At 45.0% G+C, this 23,447-nt stretch overlaps 1 protein-coding gene across 11 annotated transcripts in view; it reads left to right on the forward strand.

Annotated features, from left to right (window-relative positions):
• LOC105472500 (adenosine deaminase RNA specific B1) overlaps positions 1-23,447 on the forward strand; it is a 135,156-nt gene that overhangs the window by 93,366 nt on the left and 18,343 nt on the right. For 7 of the 11 annotated variants that reach the window (XM_011725814.3, XM_011725813.3, XM_011725812.3 and 4 more), the window contains 8 exons: positions 2,350-2,424; positions 6,773-7,707; positions 11,397-11,511; positions 13,627-13,795; positions 14,424-14,572; positions 15,560-15,679; positions 16,010-16,178; positions 20,304-20,485. In XM_011725814.3, coding sequence (XP_011724116.1) covers positions 2,397-2,424; positions 6,773-7,707; positions 11,397-11,511; positions 13,627-13,795; positions 14,424-14,572; positions 15,560-15,679; positions 16,010-16,178; positions 20,304-20,485 — 1,867 coding nt within the window. In that variant the 5' untranslated portion in view covers positions 2,350-2,396. Of the gene's footprint in view, positions 1-2,349; positions 2,425-6,772; positions 7,708-11,396; positions 11,512-13,626; positions 13,796-14,423; positions 14,573-15,559; positions 15,680-16,009; positions 16,179-20,303; positions 20,486-21,398; positions 21,574-23,447 lie in introns of those variants that run through there. The other 4 variants (XM_071095817.1, XM_071095820.1, XM_024789991.2 and 1 more) reach the window with 3 other exon arrangements.

A 23,447-nucleotide genomic window follows, 5' to 3' on the forward strand; every position in this document is an offset into this window, starting at 1 on the left:
CCTTACAGCCTGGCACGGGGGCGGTGTGGAGGTTTTCTCTCTGGTGTTTGCCTGGAATCAAGCAATTCTGGTCTAGAAAGTTTTCTGTCTTGCTGGGCTACCTCTTTCCTGGTCCTTTGGCCAGAGAGAGCAGCTTTTGTTGCGGCTTTTTATGTGTTTTGTTTTTGCCAATGCCTGTTGATGTTTCTGGGTTCTGGCTTCTTCAGCTCTATGTTGAGAAAATGAAGCAAAAGGAAAATGCAGGGTCGCTTTTTAGGTCCTGAGGCCCCCTGGCTTGTCAGCTTTCTCTGCATCTCTCAGTCTTTTTATGTGTGTTTTATGTATAATATCCAGGATTCTTAGTTGTATTTAATGGGAGGAAAAAGGAGAAGACCTCCGCCCTCCCACTGAGGACATTCCTTTGCCTATTTAAAACGCGTTTCAGCCAATAAGAACAGAGCTATTTGGACAGGCTTATTTGTTGTTCCTCCAATTTAGAGTTTGGGCTTCTGAGAAGCGCCTTGCCATCACTTTGCCTGCATAACCTCAGTGCCTTCACACACACCACCTGTTTTCCCGTCTTCATGATATGCTCAGCCAGACCTCTCGTCTGAAGCTCAGTTTAATGAGCATGTCCCCAGTTTTCTGGCCTGATCCCTCCAGCCAGGAGGCTCCTGGGAGCACCCACAGCCTACTGAGGGCATCTGCCCTGCCTGCAAGACAGGGCTCTTGCCCTCTGTTCCTACATCTCACTTCCCATTCTAGACCTTAACCCAATCACTTTTTATCAGTCCTTCCATAATGAAAATATTAAAACATATACAAATACACAGTTGTATCAAGAACTCTGCATGCCCATCAGCCACATCAGTAATTACCAACCAGGGCCCTTTGATTGGTTTTGTCTACACCTCGTCTCTGTTTTTCGCGCCATACTGAATTATTTTGAAGTAAATTCTAGATATTGTCCTTTTATTTGTAAATACTTCAGTATATGTCACTAAAAGAGAATTACCATTTCTACACCTAAAATAATGTATCATAATTCCTTAATATAATCAGCTATTCAGGCAATATTTAAACTTAAATGTTTCTCAGAATCTGATTTAGATTCTTGTGCACGTAATTGATTCTCAGAAAACATATCTTGAAATAATTAATGACTGTAAAATAATAATGCTTTTAAAACTATCTGGCAAACTTTCTTGAATAAAGGATTCTAAAGAGAAACTGATTTAACTTTTAGCAACACATTTGCCTGAAATATAGTGAGATTGAAAGTTATTAACAAATGATTTCATGAAAAACTATATATCTAAAATAAATACTTTTAGATATTTGATATAGGGATACAAGATATATGCATGTTTTAGTACATTTTAGTCACCATTTTCTAAGAGCAATGAGTTTGCCTTTTAGTGATTTGTAAGTTTTATTTGTATACAAAGTAATGTGATTATAAAATTTGCGAATCCTCTTTTTCCTCAATTGCAATTTGAGGATATTCTTTATTATAGATCATGTATTAATACAGTCTAACAAAGTATATCTAAAATATTTAAGAAGAGGAAATTCCTAAATTTGTTAGTAACCAGAAATTGTGATACTTGTTCTTTGAGGATTTCCTGTGTTTTCTCCTGCCAACAAAATAGTACTTTTATGTAGCTAAGAAATTAGATTGAATTTTAACAGTCATATGCACTTTAGTTTTGTCTGCATGAGGAGCTATTCAAGGTGAGAGAGAAGTAGCTAAGAGAGAAGCTGTGGGTGCTGGTTCTGCGGTGTGGCTTTAGTTTACAGCTGGAAACCAAAAGTCTATCCAGAGTAAAGATAGATGGCAAATATGTGAGCACCCCTCTGAGGTCTGTCGCCATCTGTCGTGGCGTGTTGTGTCCTTAGTCCATCCCGCAGCAGATGTCTTTCCAGGGTGCAGATGCCAGTGCCTTTGTCCCTAGTTCAGCGCTCTTCATGGCCCTCCATTGCCCGGAATCAAACCCACCCTCCTCAGAGTGGTGTGAGGTCCCTGGGCACTGGCCCTGAACCTCCCTTGCTGGGACCTGGTCCCACCCTCATCATCCCTCCATGTGGGAGAATCCACGGGAGAAGTCCTTTGCTGGACTGGAATCCACACGAGAAGTCGTTTGCTGGACTGGAATTCACGTGAGAAGTCCTTTGCTGGACTTGAATGTGCCAAGGAGGAGTATTTTTTACCAGATGGCAGATCTGACTTCTCTAACAAGACCTAGTTCTTATTTTATGATTTTTTCCCTTTAATTTGTAATAATATTGTAATTATTTCCTTAGAGTAGACTTACTTCACATTACTCATATCATAGGCACACTAAATGCTATTTTCTTACTGTCTTTCAGACAGAAACAGTCTCCGCCAGTCAAGAAACCCTCAAAAGTATTTTGCCATGGATATAGAAGATGAAGAAAACATGAGTAAGATCTAGGCCTATCACGTAGTATCAGATAGCTAATTTTATGTTAACATTTTGGTGTTTTTGCAAATATATTTCATGAGACCAATGTGGGGAATTGTGTTTTTTCCCGTAACATGTTCTACTGACAGTGGCATGTTTTTAATTTTTGGTGTGTTCTCTGCAACAGGTGTCAGAGTTTGCTGTAGACGTTTTCCCTGCAGCGGTATGTCTAGGTTTTTCCTTCCTCGTTATCGTCATGGGGCATCACTGTGACGATGGAATGGGCTTCTGGGCACATCTCATGAAGCCCCACTGTTTCGTGTGGAGTCCTGTCACGGCACGCCTCTTAGAATAATGCTCTTGAGTATTCATGCATGCAAATCGAAGATAAATGTCTGAGATTGATTTAAATACCCAGTCCTTTGCAATAATAGTACAGAAATATTTCCCTTCAAAATGCAGGTTCTCGGCCGGGCGCGGTGGCTCACGCCTGTAATCCCAGCACTTTGGGAGGCCGAGGCGGGCGGATCACAAGGTCAGGAGATCGAGACCACGGTGAAACCCCGTCTCTACTAAAAATACAAAAAATTAGCCGGGCGCGGTGGCGGGCGCCTGTAGTCCCAGCTACTCAGGAGGCTGAGGCAGGAGAATGGCGTAAACCCAGGAGGCGGAGCTTGCAGTGAGCCGAGATCGCACCACTGCACTCCAGAGCCTGGGCCACAGAGCGAGACTCCGTCTCAAAAAAAAAAAAAAATGCAGGTTCTCCCTGCATTTTGAAGGAAGGGGGTTCACACGTGTCTGTTGATCTGAAGTTCGCAAAGGTGTTAATGAAAGCTGGGACTGGTGTGGGCCTCCTCCTTCCATGCTGTTCTCTCTGAGGCGGGTGGGTGGAAAGCCGCTGGGGTACGTCAGTGTTTCCTCTGTGTTTTCTTCTATAAAAAGCTCGTTGAAGGTACTTATCTCTTCTAGTTCATCTTCAGTCTCAGAAAACAGATTTAAATGCTTTCACAGAAGTTGGGAGAGTTTAGTAGAGAAATTATAACAAAGGCATCATTGCTCTAACTAATATAACTATCCATATTTACCTTCTTACTTGTCTTAAGGAATAACATGCAGCTATCAGTGATGAGTGACATGTCACTGGGAGTGATTATTGAGCATTAGAACTTGGCTCAGCACTTTCCCTTTGACTTCACGCAAAACTGACGATCTGGGGTCTGGGAATCGCTCTTGTGTACCGTGTAGAACCCAAACTGTGACCCAGCGAAACATTTCTGCGTGGTAGTGCTGCCCTGTGGGTGTGCTGTGGATGCTGTGGAGGGGGCTGGGCCTCTGCTCTATGGACTGTACGCTAAGTGTTGGCTTTGGTTGAAGTCAGCCGTCTGGGGTGTGAGGGTGAGACCACTTCCTGCAGCGCTACCCAGCTCCCACGGGACCAGTGTGCTCACCTCACTTCTGCTGATGTGTGCGCAGCCTGTGGCTGCTGGTGATTGTTTTCTCAGGTTTTTTTCCTCATCAGTCCTGCTCTTGAGATCTTTTAAAAACTCAGCTTTATGTTTTTACTGGGCAGTTCTACTCACTGTTTCCAATTTTGCCACAAGCTTTAAGAGAGGGGTTACGTCCATACTCCTCATTTGAGAAAATGTGACCTGTGCTTGGCCCGTGCAGTAGCCCACCGACAGAGCGTGTGCAGGGGTCCCCAGGGCCTCTGTGTCAGGACTGTGGCCTACAGCCTGCAGCTGCAGTCACCTCGCATGGACAGAGGCTTCATGATCGTGTAGGTTCTGGAACTATCCCAAAACTGATCCTGTGATAACTTGACATGATAAACAATCCTCCCGAATAATTTTTCTGTAAAGATAAGCTGATGTTCTAGTGCTGAAACTTGGAATTTCTGGTTCTGTATTTTTTTTTTTTATCATTTTGAAAGCAATGCAAAGCCCTATCATGATCAGCTATGTACATTTATGAAATGTAGTAGCATGATACAGAGAGAGAAGGCATCTGTTTAAGAAAAGCTGTGAAAGTGGCATCTTTTTCTAGTTTTAGTATTTTCCTTTATTATAGTAGCATTTTCAATGACAATGAGAAAGTATTTCAGTGTGCTCCTGAAGTAAGAGTTTAGAATGTTTGTAATCTGTTACAGAAGTATATTCTTCTCAAAATTATTTGTCAATCCAATAGTAATTATTTTTATTTCTGAAAGAAAAGTATTTGGTTATTTCAGAGGTTATAAATATTTGGTTAAATGCCTGTCTAAATACATTTATAATGATTTGATTTTTGATATTGATAATTGTTTAGCAACAAAGTAAAAATGTAAGCAGTAATCTAGTATGTCATGTTCTTGCTCAGTTTATTAATCTCTGACTTCCATCTTGGCTCTACTTTTTTTTAACCTTTTTTTCCCTTTGAGCACCGAAAGGAGTAACCTATCGAGCTTTTGCTGGAGGATGTTATAAATGAAAATTTAATGTCCATTCCATCAGCTTTGTCAACTGGGAGAAGTGGTGTGTGTGTGAGGATTATTTTGGAGAAATGATGTCTGTAGAGAAAGTTTTAAATTTCTTAGCCTCTGCCACAGTGTGGCATCAGTTTTCCCACGGGTTGTGTCTAAACCAGGTTTATGCTCTGCTGTCTTGGCTGAATGATGCCAGCCCTGGAATTAGAGATCTTTAACCTCAAAGATTGGCAGCCAAGGGCAAGGACTTGGTCCCTTTCAACCTTCCCATGGATGAAGCTGATGAACATTTTCACAACTTTTCAGTTTGCTTACATAATGAGAATCTACCTTTACACATGTAGTAGAAATAGACCCTAAAGCCACCATATGGGGCACGTGTAAATTGGTTTACAATTTTAGCAATATTTTGGTTACTTAATATAGATTTTTGAAATCTGGTGGTAGATGTCTTTAACTTTCATTCACATTACAACCTTGCAGGGCACTGTAGCCCTCACCCCTGGGCTCCATGTGACAGCTGCCTAGCCATGATGGAGAGGAATTATTTCTTCTTCTATTTTTTAAAAAGCTCAATGAACACTTTTTACTCTAATTTTAAAATAAAAAATTAGGGCCGGGCACGCTGGCTCATGCCTGTAATCCCAGCACTTTGGGAGGCCAAGGCGGGCAGATCACCTGAGGTCGGGAGTTCAAGACCAACCTGGCCAACATGATGAAACCCCATCTCTACTAAAAATACAAAAATCAGCCAGGCATGGCAGTGCAAGCCTGTAGTCCCAGCTACTCAGGAGGCTGAGGCAGGAGAATCACTTGAACCCGGGAGGTGGAGGTTGCAGTGAACTGAGATCACGCCACTGCACTCCAGCCTCGCCAATAGACTGAGACTCTGTCTCAAAAATAAACAAATAAATAAATAAATAAATAAAATTTTAAAATTATGTTTATTTTGCCATGTAATTTTAGAATTCTAAAATTATCTGTATTAATTTGAAATCTAAAATACTTTTAAAAGTTAGGATAAACAAATTTTTCTGGAAATTCATCAAATAATTGTCTTAAAAAAGACAAAATCACCAGAAAGTGTATTTATGAAGTTAGGAGGTTGTAGCCTGCCTACAGCTTCAGTTTTGTGTCTTGTTCTTACACACTTTCTATCATGGAGTGGTATTAAGGATTCAGACTTAATCAGCCCCCATATATAATGTTCTCATTTTCAAATAGATGCTAGAAATAAAACCATACCCTCCAAACACAACAACTAAATAGCCATAATACTTTACACAATTACATAAGCAGCTTTTAAAGATTGGTTCATAAACTAAATCAAATAATTGCATTTATTGATTGAATATTTTAAACCTGAAAAACTAATTATCTGTGGATGCAAGTTTTTAAAATAGTTTTCTCTTCTGAGAGACATTGCAATTTAAAACCCGTAGATAAAATGAGGGTAAACAACAGTGAAAGGAAAATGCTAAAATAAATATACATTAATCCATATATTTATATTAAATTGTCATTTCATTATAAAGACCTTTTTAATATGTAAGGTCTTTCTGGATTAATTTATCATCCCACATTTTGATAAGGTTGAAAAAGTCTAGATACTTCAGAATATTCTCAGAAAAAAAAAATTATTTAAAGATTTTACTTTTTAAAGCAAAAGCAGTTGGTGACACTGAATAGAAATGGTATTAGTCACTGAGCAAAGTGTCAAATTACTTGTTTAGTTGAGGCTGATAGTTCTTTAAATGTCTAACTCTTCATGTATACATCAAGGAATAAAATTGATAAGCACACATCACTTAACCAGTTACAAAGAGAGCTAAAGGAATCTATAAATTTTGCATTTACAAGATCCTGCAACGAAGGCATTGTAAGTTACTCTTTCTGGGCACCACAGGTTCCAGCAGCACTGATGTGAAGGAAAACCGCAATCTGGACAACGTGTCCCCCAAGGATGGCAGCACCCCTGGGCCTGGCGAGGGCTCTCAGCTCTCCAATGGGGGTGGTGGTGGCCCCGGCAGAAAGCGGTCCCTGGAGGAGGGCAGCAATGGCCACTCCAAGTACCGCCTGAAGAAAAGGAGGAGAACACCAGGGCCCGTCCTTCCCAAGAACGCCCTGATGCAGCTGAATGAGATCAAGCCTGGTTTGCAGTACACGCTCCTGTCCCAGACTGGGCCCGTGCACGCGCCTTTGTTTGTCATGTCTGTGGAGGTGAATGGCCAGGTTTTTGAGGGCTCTGGTCCCACAAAGAAAAAGGCCAAACTCCATGCTGCTGAGAAGGCCTTGAGATCTTTCGTTCAGTTTCCTAATGCCTCTGAGGCCCACCTGGCCATGGGGAGGACCCTGTCTGTCAACACGGACTTCACATCTGACCAGGCCGACTTCCCTGACACGCTCTTCAATGGTTTTGAAACTCCTGACAAGGCGGAGCCTCCCTTTTACGTGGGCTCCAACGGGGATGACTCCTTCAGTTCCAGCGGGGACCTCAGCTTGTCAGCCTCCCCGGTGCCTGCCAGCCTAGCCCAGCCTCCTCTCCCTGTCTTACCACCATTCCCACCCCCGAGTGGGAAGAATCCCGTGATGATCTTGAACGAACTGCGCCCAGGACTCAAGTATGACTTCCTCTCCGAGAGTGGGGAGAGCCATGCCAAGAGCTTCGTCATGTCTGTGGTCGTGGATGGTCAGTTCTTTGAAGGCTCGGGGAGAAACAAGAAGCTTGCCAAGGCCCGGGCTGCACAGTCTGCCCTGGCCACCATTTTTAACTTGCACTTGGATCAGACGCCATCTCGCCAGCCTATTCCCAGTGAGGGTCTTCAGCTGCATTTACCGCAGGTGAGGAACGGTTCTGCTGCTTTAAAACACAGGGTCAGTGCTCTTGGTAATGCTTCTAGACAACATTTTAGTTTCAGGATTACTATTGACTTTCTCCCTTGACATCACTCTGTCCCCATCAGGAGGAGTTACTGGTAAGTCTGGCTGCTGGGGCAGCATTTCCTTGATTTCCATGGCCATGTGGCCACTGAGAAGCCATCTGCATCCTAGTGCTTGCTGGGTCCGTCGCAATGCAAGGCAGGGACACCTGAGGCCCCGTCCACCAGGGCAGTGTTTACAACACTATCCATAACTCTCTTCCCATTAGGCAACCCCCCCACCAACCGATGACCCTCATCCCACAGCAAGCCTTTAGCAGGAGAGAGGGAATAAGAGCCCAGTCTTTGAAACCTTGCCCCCAGTTCAGCACCATTTTCCTTCAAAGGTCTCATCCAGGAATCTCACATTCAAGATAAGTGACACCAGCCCGTCAGCAGCTGAAAACCCAAGTCTGAGTCAGGATGGCAGCCTCTGGGCTCCCACATGACTGACTGGTGGCTGTTCGCTGTCCCTCAGCCAAGGAGCCCCTCGAAGCAGAGAATGAGGCAGCACAGCAGTGAGCACCTATCAGAGGGCAGGAAGGGAGGGGCCTCCGACAACTGTTCTAGGGCCTGCCAGTTGTCTGGGAGTCTCTACTTTGAATTTCCTGCATGGGCTTTATGAGGACTTCCCCGCTTGCCCAGGCTGGAGGTGGGCAGCCACTCTTCCATTTGATCTTCCCCTCCTTCCCCCAGCCTAGTGAAATCAGGATGAAGGAAGGGGAAGTTCCAGGGTGAGCTCAGATTGGCTTACATGAAAGAGAAAAAGTAAAGGAGAAAATCGCCTTTAGTTCTCATCTCTAAATCCTAAAACTCTCTGATTATGTGTTGCTTCTTTTCTTGGAAATCCAAAATTCTTCTGGTCTATTGCAAAAATTATTCTTTTGACCCTCTATTCATTTATTCCTTTGTATCAGAGTCTTCTTCACTTCGAAGATAACATGTATACTGCCCTTGACCAGAAGACTTGAAGGTGACTTGTATTCCCCTGGAAGAATCCAAGTGTCTTATAGTTTCTTTTTTGCTGTTGTCTACAATTAGAATAACCTCTGTGCAGTTGTAGTCTGAGATGACCAGGAGTTCTGTTTTAAAGGAAGGAAATGTATTTTATTTTGCCTAAAGGAACCAAATACAACATCAGTGTAAAATAATATATTCAAGGTATTTCACTGATTTTTTTAACAAACCAAATACTTGCTTCCCTTATTAACCTCTCATCAACATTGTTCATAAGGATTATTAGTCCATTTGTACTTTAACAAATCAGTGGTGCTAGATCCCATGTGATTTTTTATTTTCAGGATTACTCTTTGCTAAAATATTAAAGCCTGAGTTCAAAATATTGTCTGATGTGACTTGTCTTCCCTTAATATTGACAGAGTGGCATATAAAACCATTGAAATGACATCAAATGCCGTGGATCCCAGATGTCTGAGCCTTTAGTATGTAGGCTGTGAGCACCTTAGGCGGACACAGGTAGAAGCCCCAGTATAGACGTCAGCCCTGCCTCCCTGGCTTGGCGGTGTGCCTGCAGTGACTTCTGTGTGGAGCAGGACCAGAGCCCCTGGCGTGGGAAGGCTGGAGGGGCATCTGTTGGTCTCCAGCCTGGGGAGGGGTGCAGGTGGGCAGGGCCATCTCAGCCCCCTGATGCCATGTTCCCCTGGGCTCTGTAGGTGCTGAACACCAGGCTCTAGGCCTCATGTCCAGAACCACTAGGGCATGAGAGGATGGAGCTGCACTTCTAGTCTCTGCCAGAGGACCCTGCCATCTTGTGTCTTCAGAGCCCCCAGGGTAGCCCAGGAATGTGACATGTGTTCCTTGTAGGACCCAGGTGGCCCTCTCAGAACCCATCCTTTGGGCTTTGTTGCTGGGCTCTATTGTCTTCTGACAGGAAATTTCAAAATGTGCGTTCTAGGGTGGGTGGAAAACCCTCACTCTTTTTCTAGAGTAATCCTTGAAGGACGTAGGTCAGACATCCCTGCGTGTCATTGCAGGTAAATGGTGCTGCCTGGGACTGTGTGGCATGGGTTTAACTCTTAAAAGCATGTTTCTTTTGTTCTTATATCTGTCCCCCAAATTAAGAGGGAAGTCCTTCTTTAACCATGCAGGGTGAGACCAGTAATCCCCTCAAGGGGAGGGGGCTGAGCCCTGGCCATGTGCCTCGGATGCCAGCGCTCACCAGCATCAGCCCCAGCACCAGACCTTCCACTCAAGGCTCTCGGAGCTCACTCTGAAGTTAGATTTCTTCGCCTCTCTTCGAAAATTTGGAGATTTGCCTATTCTTATATGAAATGGAAACTTTTATTTCCTCTGGCTTATCCCTAATCTTCTTATGGCTTTTTCTCTCTCTAAATTCGAATGAATCACCCTTTCCCTCTGGCGCCCTGGCCAATTCGAATGCGTTACCCCTTCCCTCTGGCACCCTGGCCTCGTCCTGTTTCTGTCACAGCCTCAGTTCCCCGCATCCGCTCACCCCTGCATTGCGGATGCCGCTGCCTGCGGGTGCATGGATCCCTGCCACCAAAGCCATTCTCCACATGACTTGTCTTGAACACTGTCCTGTGGGGCTCACTGATATTTGCTGGTGCAATGATAAGAGGAAAACACCTTGACAACTATCTTTTCTATTCATTTCAGAAATATTTTATTAAGGACCACCTGGGGATGCTGAGTTTTCCTAGTGGTCATTTGATTTTCCAGACAAGTGTGAAATTGGTGGGACATGAGTTGAAACTGGCTCTTAACACCGACCTCCCAGCAGACATCATTTCCCAAAATGCCATGGGCTCATTATATCCTAGATAAATCATACGCCATAAGACCACGTCCAAAATGCAACAAATATGTCTGTTCTCAGAAGCACCTTAAAACAGGTGTCTGTCTGACCTGAACATATACCTGTTCAGGTGTTCCGGACGTCTAAGCGCTTTCCCTCCCTGTGCTGTCCTCTGGTACATGATTCTATCGTGCCGTCTGGGCGAGTGAGCGCAGCCAGAGCGCGTTTGTGTGGAGAGGCTGGAGTGACTGAGAACCCCTCGGTGGCGCCTTTGAGGGAGGTGCTGTGCACAGCCTGTGGCTTCTTTCCCTGGACCGCATCTCCAAGCTGCTCCTTTCTCTTGCCTGTGATTTTGCACATCACCCTGGGCTGTGCTTCCAGCTATGTGTGACCTGGAGCTGACTGAGCCACACTGTGTGTGCACGTGAGAGAGGGCAAGGGGGGTGGAAGGGCCATATTAGGTGGGTGTAGGCGTGGGCAGGTGGCCCTGAGCAGGCAGTTTTGCCTCTGTTTGCCTCGGTTTCCTCCTGAGAGCTGGGCTGGCCTGCGGTGAGGATTGGAGGAATGCTTGTGTGTGGTGCCCACACTCCACACTGGCCCCATGCGGGTGGCAAAGGACTCAGCCAGAGCCTGGCAGGATCCTGGGGTGTCTATTTCCAAGGAATGTTCTGGAAGAAACATACACACATACTTGTTTGCCAGATTTACCTGGGTGGTTTTCCAGATGAGAAGCAGCCTGTGTCACTCCATAAGGGAGAGTGCGTACAGCATTCAGAGAGTGAGCCCTGCTCCCAGCTGCACCTGGCCCCTAACCTGCATCTGTGCTTCCCACACAGGTTTTAGCTGACGCTGTCTCACGCCTGGTCCTGGGTAAGTTCGGTGACCTGACCGACAACTTCTCCTCCCCTCACGCTCGCAGAAAAGTACTGGCTGGAGTCGTCATGACAACAGGTAACCATCTTGGTGTTGTATGTAACCCTGCCTGTTTTCATGTCTGACAAATGTGAAATGTTCTCAGTTGACAGAAACCACCGTGGCACACCAGCGGGAGATGGGAGATGGTTACTTCCTTTCTTCTTCAAAATGTCTGCCATACGCAAGTTTAGGAACTGCACATACAAGCTTTTTCCCCCAAATGTTCATCTTTTTAACCTAAGTTTGTTGTATTTGGAGAAAGCATACTATCTGATTCCTGTCATCTTCCTCCTGTGAATGGCCTCAGTCTGCTCTGGAAGATGGCAGGGGGCTTACTAATTCTGGCTTTATTTGAAAGTAGGGCCTATCTGTTGTATCAGTTAATGTTAACGATGCCAGACAAGTTTCTGTGTGACTTCTTTTGAGGAGGGAGAAAGCTCTAGCAAGAGTAGAAAATCTGTGGGGGAAAAAAACGCAATTTAGAATGATAGAAGAAACTCTGTTAAATTAGTCTAGAAGTTCCCAGTAGCAAAAGGAACCCCCAAATCCTCTTCCCACATCCCGGGAGTGAACACGCAGCAGTGTGTCTCTGTGAGTAGCTCAGAGGAAGCCACAGCCTTGACCAGTGCCTGGCTCTCCAGGGTGGAGCAAGACTCGGAGAGGACCCTGTCGTGTGGGGCCACCTCTGTGCCCAGCACCTGCTCAGCCCAGCCTGGACAGCCAGATGCAGGAAGCAGGCCCTAGAGGTAAGGGAGGAAGCTGGCGACGGTTTCTCTCTCTACATCTACCAGCCCAGGAGAAACCCCCCAGTTCTCGGTATGTGACTTTCTTGTCCTTTCCCCCTGAGGGGTCACCTCTATCAGACTCTGCAGCCCTCTTCACTGACCCACCTCTTGCTGCCCTAGGAAACCTGGCTGTTCTGCTCATGACTTGTTTCCTTGCCGTGCCGTGTCTGGGGAGGAGGAAGTACTCAAACAGCAGCTTCTGTTCTAATGTTTTGTACCTGTATTTTCTCCCCCTTGACATCTCTCCTTACTGCTATCTTTTACATTAATCAAAGGTGAACACCACAGCTACTGAATAGAGTAGTTCCCTAGGTAAGACTCCCTGCCTCTTCCAGCAGCCTGGGTGAGGGAACTGGTCGTGTTCTTTCATCGTTTTTGTTGTTGTTGTTGTTTTTTAACCACCTTAGAAGAGGCTGATCACCTTCTGGGAACATTTTACGTCTTAGTGTGTATTTCACCGAGACCGCTTGCTCAGAGCCATAGTTTACATCTGAAGCCAGGATGCTGGAGCACTTGGCACTCCAGACAGCTGGTTCAGGGGCTCCTGCTGGTTGAGTGGCCTTGGGCAGGTTAGGAGGCCTCTGTGCCTCAGTTCCCTCATCTATACAGTGGAGACATTAGTAGCATGAGCCTCAGAGGACATCGTGGGAATGCAGTGAGGACAATTTACCTAAAAGACCTGGTGCATACCTGCCACATGGTGTGCACACCGTTGGTTCAGCTGTAGTGAATGCGAGTCTCCCAGCAGGTAACTTCCAGGGTCCCGGCATCACACCTCTGGTCAGCAGTTTATCTCACACAGTTGAGACAGAGCGATATGTTTATGGGAGATCACCACTGCTTGTGATTTCACTCCCAGTATGGTTACATGGTGACAGTTTGCTAATGAAAACATCGCAAGTTAATTCTGTTTTCCTTCTTATTCTTCTGGGTGCTGTTGACCCCTCCTTCCTGTCCTCTTTAGTACTTCGATATTTGATGTCAAGATTAATTACCAGACCAGTGAGTCTACCTTTCCATAGTGTTGCCCAGCTGTGTTCTAGTTGTGGGCATTCAAGAAAAGATGCTATTGCATACCAGACGAAATTACTTCCTTGAGTTCAGTGTCTGTGCACTAAGCAGTGAGGATGGCTGGCTTTCCAGAAATGTCACAAAGTGAGTCCTCAATAGGAAGTTGTTTGCAGTGTATACATTTGCCCACTTAAAAAAATAGGTGGTAAGAATATGCATGAAGATGAGCTTGAAAAGTCTATTGGCCCCTGAAAAGTTAAGTCACTGAGAATAAGGATCAGACTTTAGGAGCACAGTTAGGCAAACATTACTGTGAATTACAGAAAATAATGTCTCTTTTTTTTTTTTTTTTCAGGCACAGATGTTAAAGATGCCAAGGTGATAAGTGTTTCTACAGGAACAAAATGTATTAATGGTGAATACATGAGTGATCGTGGCCTTGCATTAAATGACTGCCATGCAGAAATAATATCTCGGAGATCCTTGCTCAGATTTCTTTATACACAACTTGAGCTTTACTTAAAGTAAGTTTAGTAAACAAATAAGGACAGGAAGCTATTAAAATATTCTTCTATTAGAAAACTATTGCAAAACCTTTCATTGTTTCTGTAATCATGGAAAATCTCTCAAAATCATAACTCAAAACATAATTAATTAGTAACAATAAGGCTAGATCCCATTCTCCCACAATGCTCAACAAACATATGCACACATACATACAATAACATGACATGGTCATAAATTTCAAGTCTGTGTTTAAGACCATGTGATTTTGTTGTATGCAGTATAAATAGAAGTTCCCAAAATGCCAGGTAAAGATAGTAAGTTTTATTCTAGTCACTATTTCTAGAAAGAGCTAGTCATGTGTCCAAACTCTTTTTCTTTACAATGCCATTTTTTGTATGTGATCTTTCTGTTCTGAAGTCATAAATTGGAAGAAGGAAAAGTTACTCACATTCTGATGACATATCCATTATTGAGTGGACAAGAACTGTATTAATTACCCTAAACATGTAAAATAAATATTCCAGTTCAAACTTATCTTTCCCCTGTTGAAAATACTAGCCTCTGAAAATTATTTTAAACTATGATAGACTAAAATTTAACTATATACAGCTTTAAATGTTACTTTTGCAACTTTTTTCCTTTCAGTAACAAAGATGATCAAAAAAGATCCATCTTTCAGAAATCAGAGCGAGGAGGGTTTAGGCTGAAGGAGAATGTCCAGTTTCATCTGTACATCAGCACCTCTCCCTGTGGAGATGCCAGAATCTTCTCACCACATGAGCCAATCCTGGAAGGTATGAGACGAGATTCTTCAACAAGGCAGTTCCTCAAGAAAATGTATCTGTATGAAGTAACAGATAAAAGAACTAACCTATGTTAATATCCCTTTTCCTTTTTTCTCTTTTTAATTTCAGACTTGGATGTGGATCTGATAAGAGTCTCTATAAAAGCATGGACTTTTTTTCTTTCCAATTAATAACTTAATTAGAAAACTTTAATGAATGAATAATGCTGATTGTAATTAACCAAGTAATTAGAATGGAGCGAGAGTATTGGATTAAAATTGTATCTGTATTTAGATTTGGGTAATAAATATCTCTATATCAGAGGTATATGTGATCCTCCATATTTCTGAGGAATTCTAATTTGCTAAATGTGTAATTAAAGTATTTATTTGCCTGATATTTCAGCAGCAGATAGACACTAATGAAAAGTGAAACTGCTATTGTGATCATATTTTTTCCATCCTTCTTTATATTTGAGGTTAGCACTTTTGTTTTTTAGTGTTTTGTATCCACATCCCTTCTCCCAAGTTCTTAGGCAGTGTTTATTCCAAATGGAACGTTTTATTACATTACTTTCCTTGATTATAAAAGCAACAGGCATACTCACTGTGGAATGTTGCTAAATATTTTTAAAATATAAGAAGGAACATTAAAATCACCCATATTCCTGTAACCCAGAAATACTCACTATGGGTGTTTTACTATACTTTCCATGGGTTTATTTCTGCATCTGTCTAGATTTATTTTGGAAATTTTAAAAATATAGAGGAAAAAAACATAGCAAACACCCAAGTATCCATCACCCAGAATTAGCAAATGTTAGTATTTTGTCCTATTTGCTTCAGCTCGTTTTTAATGCTAGAAATAAATAATTTCAGTTAAAGTGAAAACCCCATTTCCCCAACTCCCTTGGAGACCACTTTTGTGAATTTTGTTTGTGTTATGTCTTTCCTACTCAATTTCATGTAATTGTTTTTTTTTTTTTTTTTGAGACAGGGTCTCGCTCTGTCACCCAGGCTGGAGTGCAGTGGTGCAATCATGGCTCACTGCAGCCTCGACCTCCTGGGCTCTTAAGCGATCCTTCCACCTCAACCTTCCAAGGAGCTGGGATCACAGGCATGTACCACTATACCTGGCTAATTTTTGTAATTTTTGTAGAGATGGGGTTTCACCGTGTTGCCCGGGCTGGTCTTAAACTCCTGGGCTCAAGCGATCCACCTGCCTCAGCCTCCCAAAGTGCTGAGATTACAGGTGTGAGCCATCATACTCAGCCTCTCAGTTTCACATACTTATTTTGTATGTGTATTTTGTATGTATGGCATAAGCATGTGCATTTATATGCACAAACTATATTTTAAATTTATAAGCTATTGTTAGATGTGCTTTTCAATAAATCAAATAGATGGTTTACTACCTGTGGGGTTTTAACTCTTTTTTCTCTCTTAGAACCAGCAGATAGACACCCAAATCGTAAAGCAAGAGGACAGCTACGGACCAAAATAGAGTCTGGTGAGGGGACGATTCCAGTGCGCTCCAATGCGAGCATCCAAACGTGGGACGGGGTGCTGCAAGGGGAGCGGCTGCTCACCATGTCCTGCAGTGACAAGATTGCACGGTAAGGGGCAAGGGCTCCCTGTGGCCACCTCCCTGCACACAACAGGCTGTCTGTGCAGAGAAGCAGCCCGCCATACACTGTCCACAAAGTACATGCCAGGCCAGTTAAGGACCTCAGTACGCAGAGCAGTGCCTGGCAGTGTTTCTGGTCTCAAGCAGGGTTCTTCAATAAGGCACAGAAAACCCAAATTATAAAGAAAAGTGAATAAATTTGACTAAGCTAAAAATTCAAGAATTATTTACTATAACCCACATATTTGGAAAAGAAAAGCCACATATTGGGAAGAGATTTCTGATGTCTCATGTGACCAACCAAGGATTTGACTTAGTTACAAGCTGATTCCTGCACCTGCAAAGCACAAAGCCATCTATTTGGAGGATCCTTGCTGGGGCGTGGGGATGTCACACACATAAATGCAGAAGTCGGGGCTCATGGACCTGAACCCTTAAGCTCCAAGCCTTTTATTATATAGTAACTAGACTTTACCTCGAGGAAGAAACAAACACAAGCTGATAGAACCTAGGACAAGGGATATTCTTAGAAGAGACGTCGGCCGGGAGCGGTGGCTCAAGCCTGTAATCCCAGCACTTTGGGAGGCCGAGACGGGCAGATCACGAGGTCAGGAGATCAAGACTATCCTGGCTAACACGGTAAAACCCCGTCTCTACTAAAAAAAATACAAAAAACTAGCCGGGCGAAGTGGCGGGCACCTATAGTCCCAGCTACTCGGGAGGCTGAGGCAGGAGAATGGCGGGAACCCAGGAGGCGGAGCTTGCAGTGAGCTGAGATCCGGCCACAGCACTCCAGCCTGGGCGACAGAGCGAGACTCCATCTCAAAAAAAAAAAAAAAAAAAAAAAAAAAAAAAAAAAAAAGAAGAGATGGCATGGGTGGGCCAAGAAATAGCAAATGGCCAGAAAAGTTGCCCAGAAAGAGCCCTGGTGGGCCAGTTGGCTGCAGCTGTGTCCCTGCTCTGGGAGAGTGGGGAGTGGGGAGCAGCCACCTTGGAGGGCCAGGTGGATGGGGCTGGGTGAGGCTGACCTGTTTCCCTTATGGAGGGCCCAGGGCCACGGTAGGCTGAGGGTGGGGTGGGAGCCACGGCACTGCCACTGGAGGTCACCAGGGTGTCCGTCCCACTGGCCGGCAGTTTGGCGGTGAACGCAGCCCCAGAGAGTTGTCCGCAGGACCACGGGGTGAGAGGCTCCCATGGGGTTGGCCACCCCTCGGTGATTATGTTGGTGCGGCAGCCATGGGAAGGAACGAGAGTCTTGGTTCAGATGACCTCGGCCTCTGTCCTCAGCTGCACAGAGCTGTGGGAACAAACAAGATCATCCAAAGGAGGACCAGCAGCCTGTCTGTTCAGAGTCGGCTATGGCAAGGGGGCCGGGCCACTGTGATGGGCAGACTCAAAGGCAGGCACAGGAAGGGGGATGGCTTTATTGTAGGGAAAAAGGGAGGCTTTGGGTATGTTCTGATGGAGGGAGGGGAAGCCAGGATGGGCTCTGCAGAAGGTGGCCTCCCGTGCAGCTGTTTGAAGAACCCAGGGTGGTCTCTGGCTGGTCCTGGGTTGGAAGCAGGAAAGGGTGGGTGTGGGGCAACCACTGGGAAGCTGTAGTCCTTCCCTCAAAGCCTGGCTGTGGAGGCTGTGGTTTGGGTCAGAGTAGTTCTGCCCTGTGTGGTCTGGCCGACATCTGTCTGCAGCTCAGTCTCTCAGGCCAGGCCATTTGCTGGATCGGGGGACAGATCAGATGATAGTGCTCTGGACTCTTTTCCTAAATAAATGGCACAAGGAAAATGAAAGATGAGTAAGGCCAGGCACAGATGCCTAGACCCGGGTGCAGTGAGCCTGAGGCCATGCTATGAGAGTGGGGACACCTTTAGGTTCCTCGAGTGTCAGCCAAACACGTCACAGCACTCTGTGAGTGGACACCCTCCATGGGGTCCGCAGGACAGGTGGCTGTGGACGTGTAGTGGGTGTCTCTAGAAGATGTCCTGCCCGCAGTTTTTGCAGAGCTTTACTTGTTTTACTTGCATGGATGCTGACTGTGCCTGACACCCTCTCACTGGCGCTAGGCGATTTCATCCTGATGACGTTTGTCCCAGCTGTCCTTTGTGAGGTGCATTGGTGGGAGCTGGTGCCACACCATTTCCCACCTAGGGCCTCTGCAGAGCTGTAGACACTCCTGAAATTCTCTTACAAAGCATGTGTTCAGAATTAATGACTCCTAACAAATGTAGGTTTTTGCAGGATCACTGCTTTAAAGTTTGCCCTGAAGACTGAATTCAGCTTAAAGATGCTCTAAGTGTGTAGAGGCTTCTAATCTAGAGAAGAAATAGGCCTGTGTTTCTTAGAGGCATTGAATCAGTTCATGCTTTTTCTGTAAGTTAGGGAAACCTGCATTTTCATTTCCATTTTGGAAGGTGGAAGGAACGTGTCATAGGAATTGGAGGATTTGTCCATTCGACACATTTATTGATCTTGTGTGTGTGTCAGGTACATATTGTGAGTGCTGGGATAGGTCAGTAAAGAAAGCCGACAGAAACCTCTTCCCATGCTGGGGTAGGATGGGGCGGATAGCCCGACATGGACCTGTAAATTACATGGAGGTCAGAATCGGGGTGGAGGGCTTGGGCGGCAGGGAAGGGAGGCCTCAGGCAGCAGGTAAGCAAAAGGCTTGAGTGGCTGGCTTTCTCTCTCTCTCTGGCCTCTCTCTACCGTCTGAATACCGCCCCATCCCTCATCAGGCTCCTGGCTGCTCAGGGGCCCCTGCCCTGCCCCTCTGCCCTGGCTGCCCTTACTGCTGTCCTGCGTCCCCTGCCCCCTAGGTTGGGACATGCCTTCCTCCCTCAGCCTCACAGCCCCCTCCTTTGGGGCTGAGCTTCAGGGTCACCCCAGGAGCATTCCTTGAAGTTCATACACCCCTTTTTCTTTTTCACAGAACCCTGCCCTTTCTTCCAAATTGATTTTACCTCAATTTATGGTTCTTTGTTTGTCTTTTCATTGCATTATTGTTTAGCTCCTAGGCTGTGTCTCCCCCCAGTACCTCACACCATGTGTATATAGTGCCCAGCAAAGGGTGCTCTGGACATAGCAACTCCCAGGCTGAGCAGAGCATGCTGTTTGCGGGGCTCAGAAAGAGAGAACAGGCATATTGTGAAGGCATGTGTGTGCTGGACCTGATAACGAATACCTAAGTTGCCATTGGCGTGCATAGTTGGTGTCGTGCATGTCAGCTGCACACATGCAGCCGCTGTAAACCCCACACCCTCTCTCCCTGTGCATTCAGTGCCATTGTCACTTGCAGAGAACAGGAAATAAGCAGTTGAATGTTTTGAAGGGCTCCTTGAAGAGCTATCATTTTTATAAGAAGTATAGTGGTCCCCGCTTTTCCGCAGATGTGTCTCAAGACCCCCAGTAGACTCCTGAAACTGTAGACAGGACTGAACCCTGTACGTGCTGGTATTTTTCCTGTAAGTACATTCCTATATAAAGTTTAACTTATAATTAGACACAGTAAGAGATTAACAACAGTCATTAATAATAAAATAAGAGTGACTTGAGCGCAAGCACTGTGATGCTGCGACCATCAATCTGGTCACCAAGGTGACTACTAACGGGCCAGTGGCATCTGCAACATGGATGGTTCACACCCCGGGCTGGACGGCGCGAGATTTCATCACGCTCCTCAGAGCAGCATCCAATTTAAAGTCTGGAAGTGTTTATTTCTGGAATTTTTTCATTTAGTATCTTCAGATCATGCTTAACAGTGGGTAACTGAAGCCTCTGAAAGTGAAACCTCAGATAAGGGGACCTGCTGTAATGAAATAAATACGTAATTTCCTTTCTGATATTTCCCACAACTTTCTCACAAGAAACACACATGGCTCGTTGATTATGGGAAACGTAATGGTAAAGAAAATCACAGCGTAAAATGACTTTTAAGTAGATTTTTGTCTTTGCGATCGTAAGCTGCTAAAGCAGTCTGTTACTTTTGTTGCGCTCGTTCGTCGGTTGGTTGGGATCCTGCAGAATTGTCAGTGCATCCCTGTAACCACTCAGGCTTGGGCTGGGCCGCGTCGGCACTGAGTCCGAGCTCCCTGAAGACTGTGCTTGCTTCTCCCTCCAGCTGGAACGTGGTGGGCATCCAGGGATCCTTGCTCAGCATTTTCGTGGAGCCCATTTACTTCTCGAGCATCATCCTGGGAAGCCTCTACCATGGGGACCACCTTTCCAGGGCCATGTACCAGCGGATCTCCAACATAGAGGACCTGCCACCTCTCTACACCCTCAACAAGCCTTTGCTCAGTGGCAAGTATCTCTGGAGTGTGCTGATTTAATCTGTCTTGATTTTGCAATGTTTTCATCCTCATGAATGAAAAAAACACCACCTGAGCTGCTCTGTGGCTATCAGAAGAACATGAGAGTCCTTCTAAAGGGACCCAAGGTGATCTTTCTGGGTCTCTCCGGGCCTTGTCTCTAGGGCCTTTTAAGTGAGTCCCTCTGCAAGATTAATCTCCTTTACCGATCACAAACCTAGCCATTCGTAGAGGAATTGATGGGCTCACACCTGTCATCCCAACACTTTGGGAGGCCAAGGCTAGTGGATTGCTTGAGCCCAGAATTTCAAGACCAGCCTGGGAAACATGGCAAAAGCCCATCTCTACAAAAATACAAAAAAATCAGCCAGATGAGGTGGGGCACGCCTATGGTCCCAGCTACTTGGGAGGCTGAGGTGGGAGGATCACCTGAGCCCAGGAGGTCAAGGTTGCAGTGAGCCAAGATTGCACCACTGCACTCCAGCCTGGGCAACAGAGTGAGATCCTGTCTTAAAAAAAAAAAAAAAAAGAAAGAAATGAAAAATGAAAAGAATGAAATTATGACTGGGCTGGGCAGCTGTCTCTTTTCCTCTCATTCAGGCAGTGTGTTCATTCCTGTCTCAGCGGCAGAGACTCACAGACACTGAAAATTATGTCAGCATTGGCTTTCCCAGACTCACCCTGAGCCAGGTCTCCTGGATGTTTACGCTGTCTTGGAGCCACCAGGGTGTCCACAGTGATGAGCTGCCTGGAGCCTGCCGTGGGCTCCCTGGAGAGGCCCTGCTGGCTCCGAGAGGTGGTGACAGTGTAACCAGGGGCGCCAATGGCAGGCAGAGGTTTGTCTCCCTGGTGTCTGCACTACCCTCGATGCCCTTCATTGCTGGTTTTCTTTTTTCTTTTTTTAGAATTTCAGTGGCTAACAGTAAAGTGAACAGGAACTTTTGAATTCAAAGGTCCTAACTTCTAAGCTCACCTTTATTTAAAAGGACACAGTTAAGGTATTTTTATCTTTTTAAATGTATAATTTTACTACTTTTTTAAAAGCTCAAAACTAAAACCATAATCCTAACCTGAAACACATTTATTTTGCGGGGGGGTGTGTGTGTGTGACGTTTATTTTGGGGGGTGTGTGCGTGTGTGTGTGCTGCCTTGTTTTCTAGTGCTTGGCTACTAGCACGCCTTTTATTTGAGAAAAAGCAGTGTGGAATTTTATTTGAAAGCATGCCTGTCAGAGCACATGAAGGAGGCAGGGATGGGGAAAAACAGTTGTCTTGAATTAAATTTTACAGCTCCCTAACTTAACCATTGTGTTTTAAGAAAAACGAAATAGACAGATCAAACCTGATGGTAGGTAAGTTGAAATTGTAGCACCAATCAATGTCTTTTGAAGTATTTTGTTGTGTGTTGGTGTGTGAATTTCTCATGGTTCCAAAAATTTCCCTCTTTGTTCTCTATCTTCTGTAGTTGAGGGAAGAGTGCTTTAATTTTAGCTGTCACTCACCTTTTATATGCATAGGTACTTAAAACATTGCATGTGGAATATGGGACACGTAGGTGATACTCAAAAATAGTTGTTAATTAGGGCCTCGTTGAACAGCGCTGTCTAAGCAATATCTCATCCATAACTAAAATCTGCAAAGGCAGAATCATTTTGCTAAAGAAATTTTCTAAGATATTGAAAGTGGAGCTCATTTATAAAAGTCAGTATATTTTTATCAATTTCACTTATGTGAAAAGCATTTATATCTGTTAAAAGACCTTGAAAAATGGTGTCTGCAAGACAGAGACTTCGGAGTTACTGATGCTGCTGTTTATCCTTTCCTCTTCAATGTCTTCTCTAATTTTTTTTTTTTTTTTTTTTTTTGAGACAGAGTCTTGCTCTATTGCCCAGGCTGGAGTGCAGTGGCGCGATCTTGGCTCACTTCAACCTCCGCATCCCAGGTTCAAGCAATTGTCCTGCCTTAGCCTCCCAAGTAGCTGGGATTACAGGCATGTGCCACCACGCCCAGCTAATTTTTGTATTTTTAGTAGAGACGGGGTTTCACCATGTTGACCAGGCTGGTCTTGAATTCCTGACCTCAGGTGATCTGCCCGCCTCGGGGTCCCAAAGTGTTAGGATTACATGGTGAGCCACCATGCCTGGCCTCCATCATCTCTAATCTCAATAGCCTAAAGCACATAACCAAACCTCTCCCCTGGTCCCTGCTGCAGGGGGCTGTGCCGAGCTGATTCAGCAGCAGCGGAGAGAGCCTGGGTCAGAGCCGTGACCCTGCGTCAGCTCTGTCTCCTTGGCAGCTTCTGTGTCTTGGGTTCTTCATACGCCCAGTGGCAGGGTACCCCTTGCAATCCTTCTGGACAAATGTGCCACTGTCCTATGAAAATAAAAGGACACCACACAAGCTCCAGGAGGCAGAACGTTACTCAAATGCTGAGCCAATAAACAATGTCACTCTAGCACCAAAGTCTATTTCAAAATGCAAACTATTTGAAATATCTTATTTTTGGTAAATGCTTTATTTTGGAAATGGGTTTTTGTTGTTGTTTCCCTGAAGAGAGTTCAGATGAGCAAAGCAAGTAGCTTTGGAGAAGACACCTTTAGACCAGGACTCCTGTGAATCAGCAGGACAGCGTAGCCGGAAATTAGGTGAGCCAGGGGATGGAGCAGGATGGGAGGGCAGAGGCTTCTGCTTCAGAGTTGAAGTCGAAATCAAGTAATGCTGTGGGTGTTACTGGAGACAAAAGGAACCAAATAAGGAAAATCTGGAGAGGCAAATGTTGATGTCTTAATAGATTTGGGAGGTCACACTCTTTAAAAATGAGTCCCAAAGCAAAGCCCTCAAAACTTTATTAAAAGGAAAGTCTTACATTTAACAAATGGCCTGGAAAGAGGAGCTACCAGGACATTGGCCCCCTTGCTGTGCATCTGCACTGTGCATCACAGCTCATGTTGTGTG

Source organism: Macaca nemestrina, chromosome 4 (genome assembly GCF_043159975.1).
Source record: "Macaca nemestrina isolate mMacNem1 chromosome 4, mMacNem.hap1, whole genome shotgun sequence".
In the NCBI taxonomy this organism is placed as follows: domain Eukaryota; kingdom Metazoa; phylum Chordata; class Mammalia; order Primates; family Cercopithecidae; genus Macaca; species Macaca nemestrina.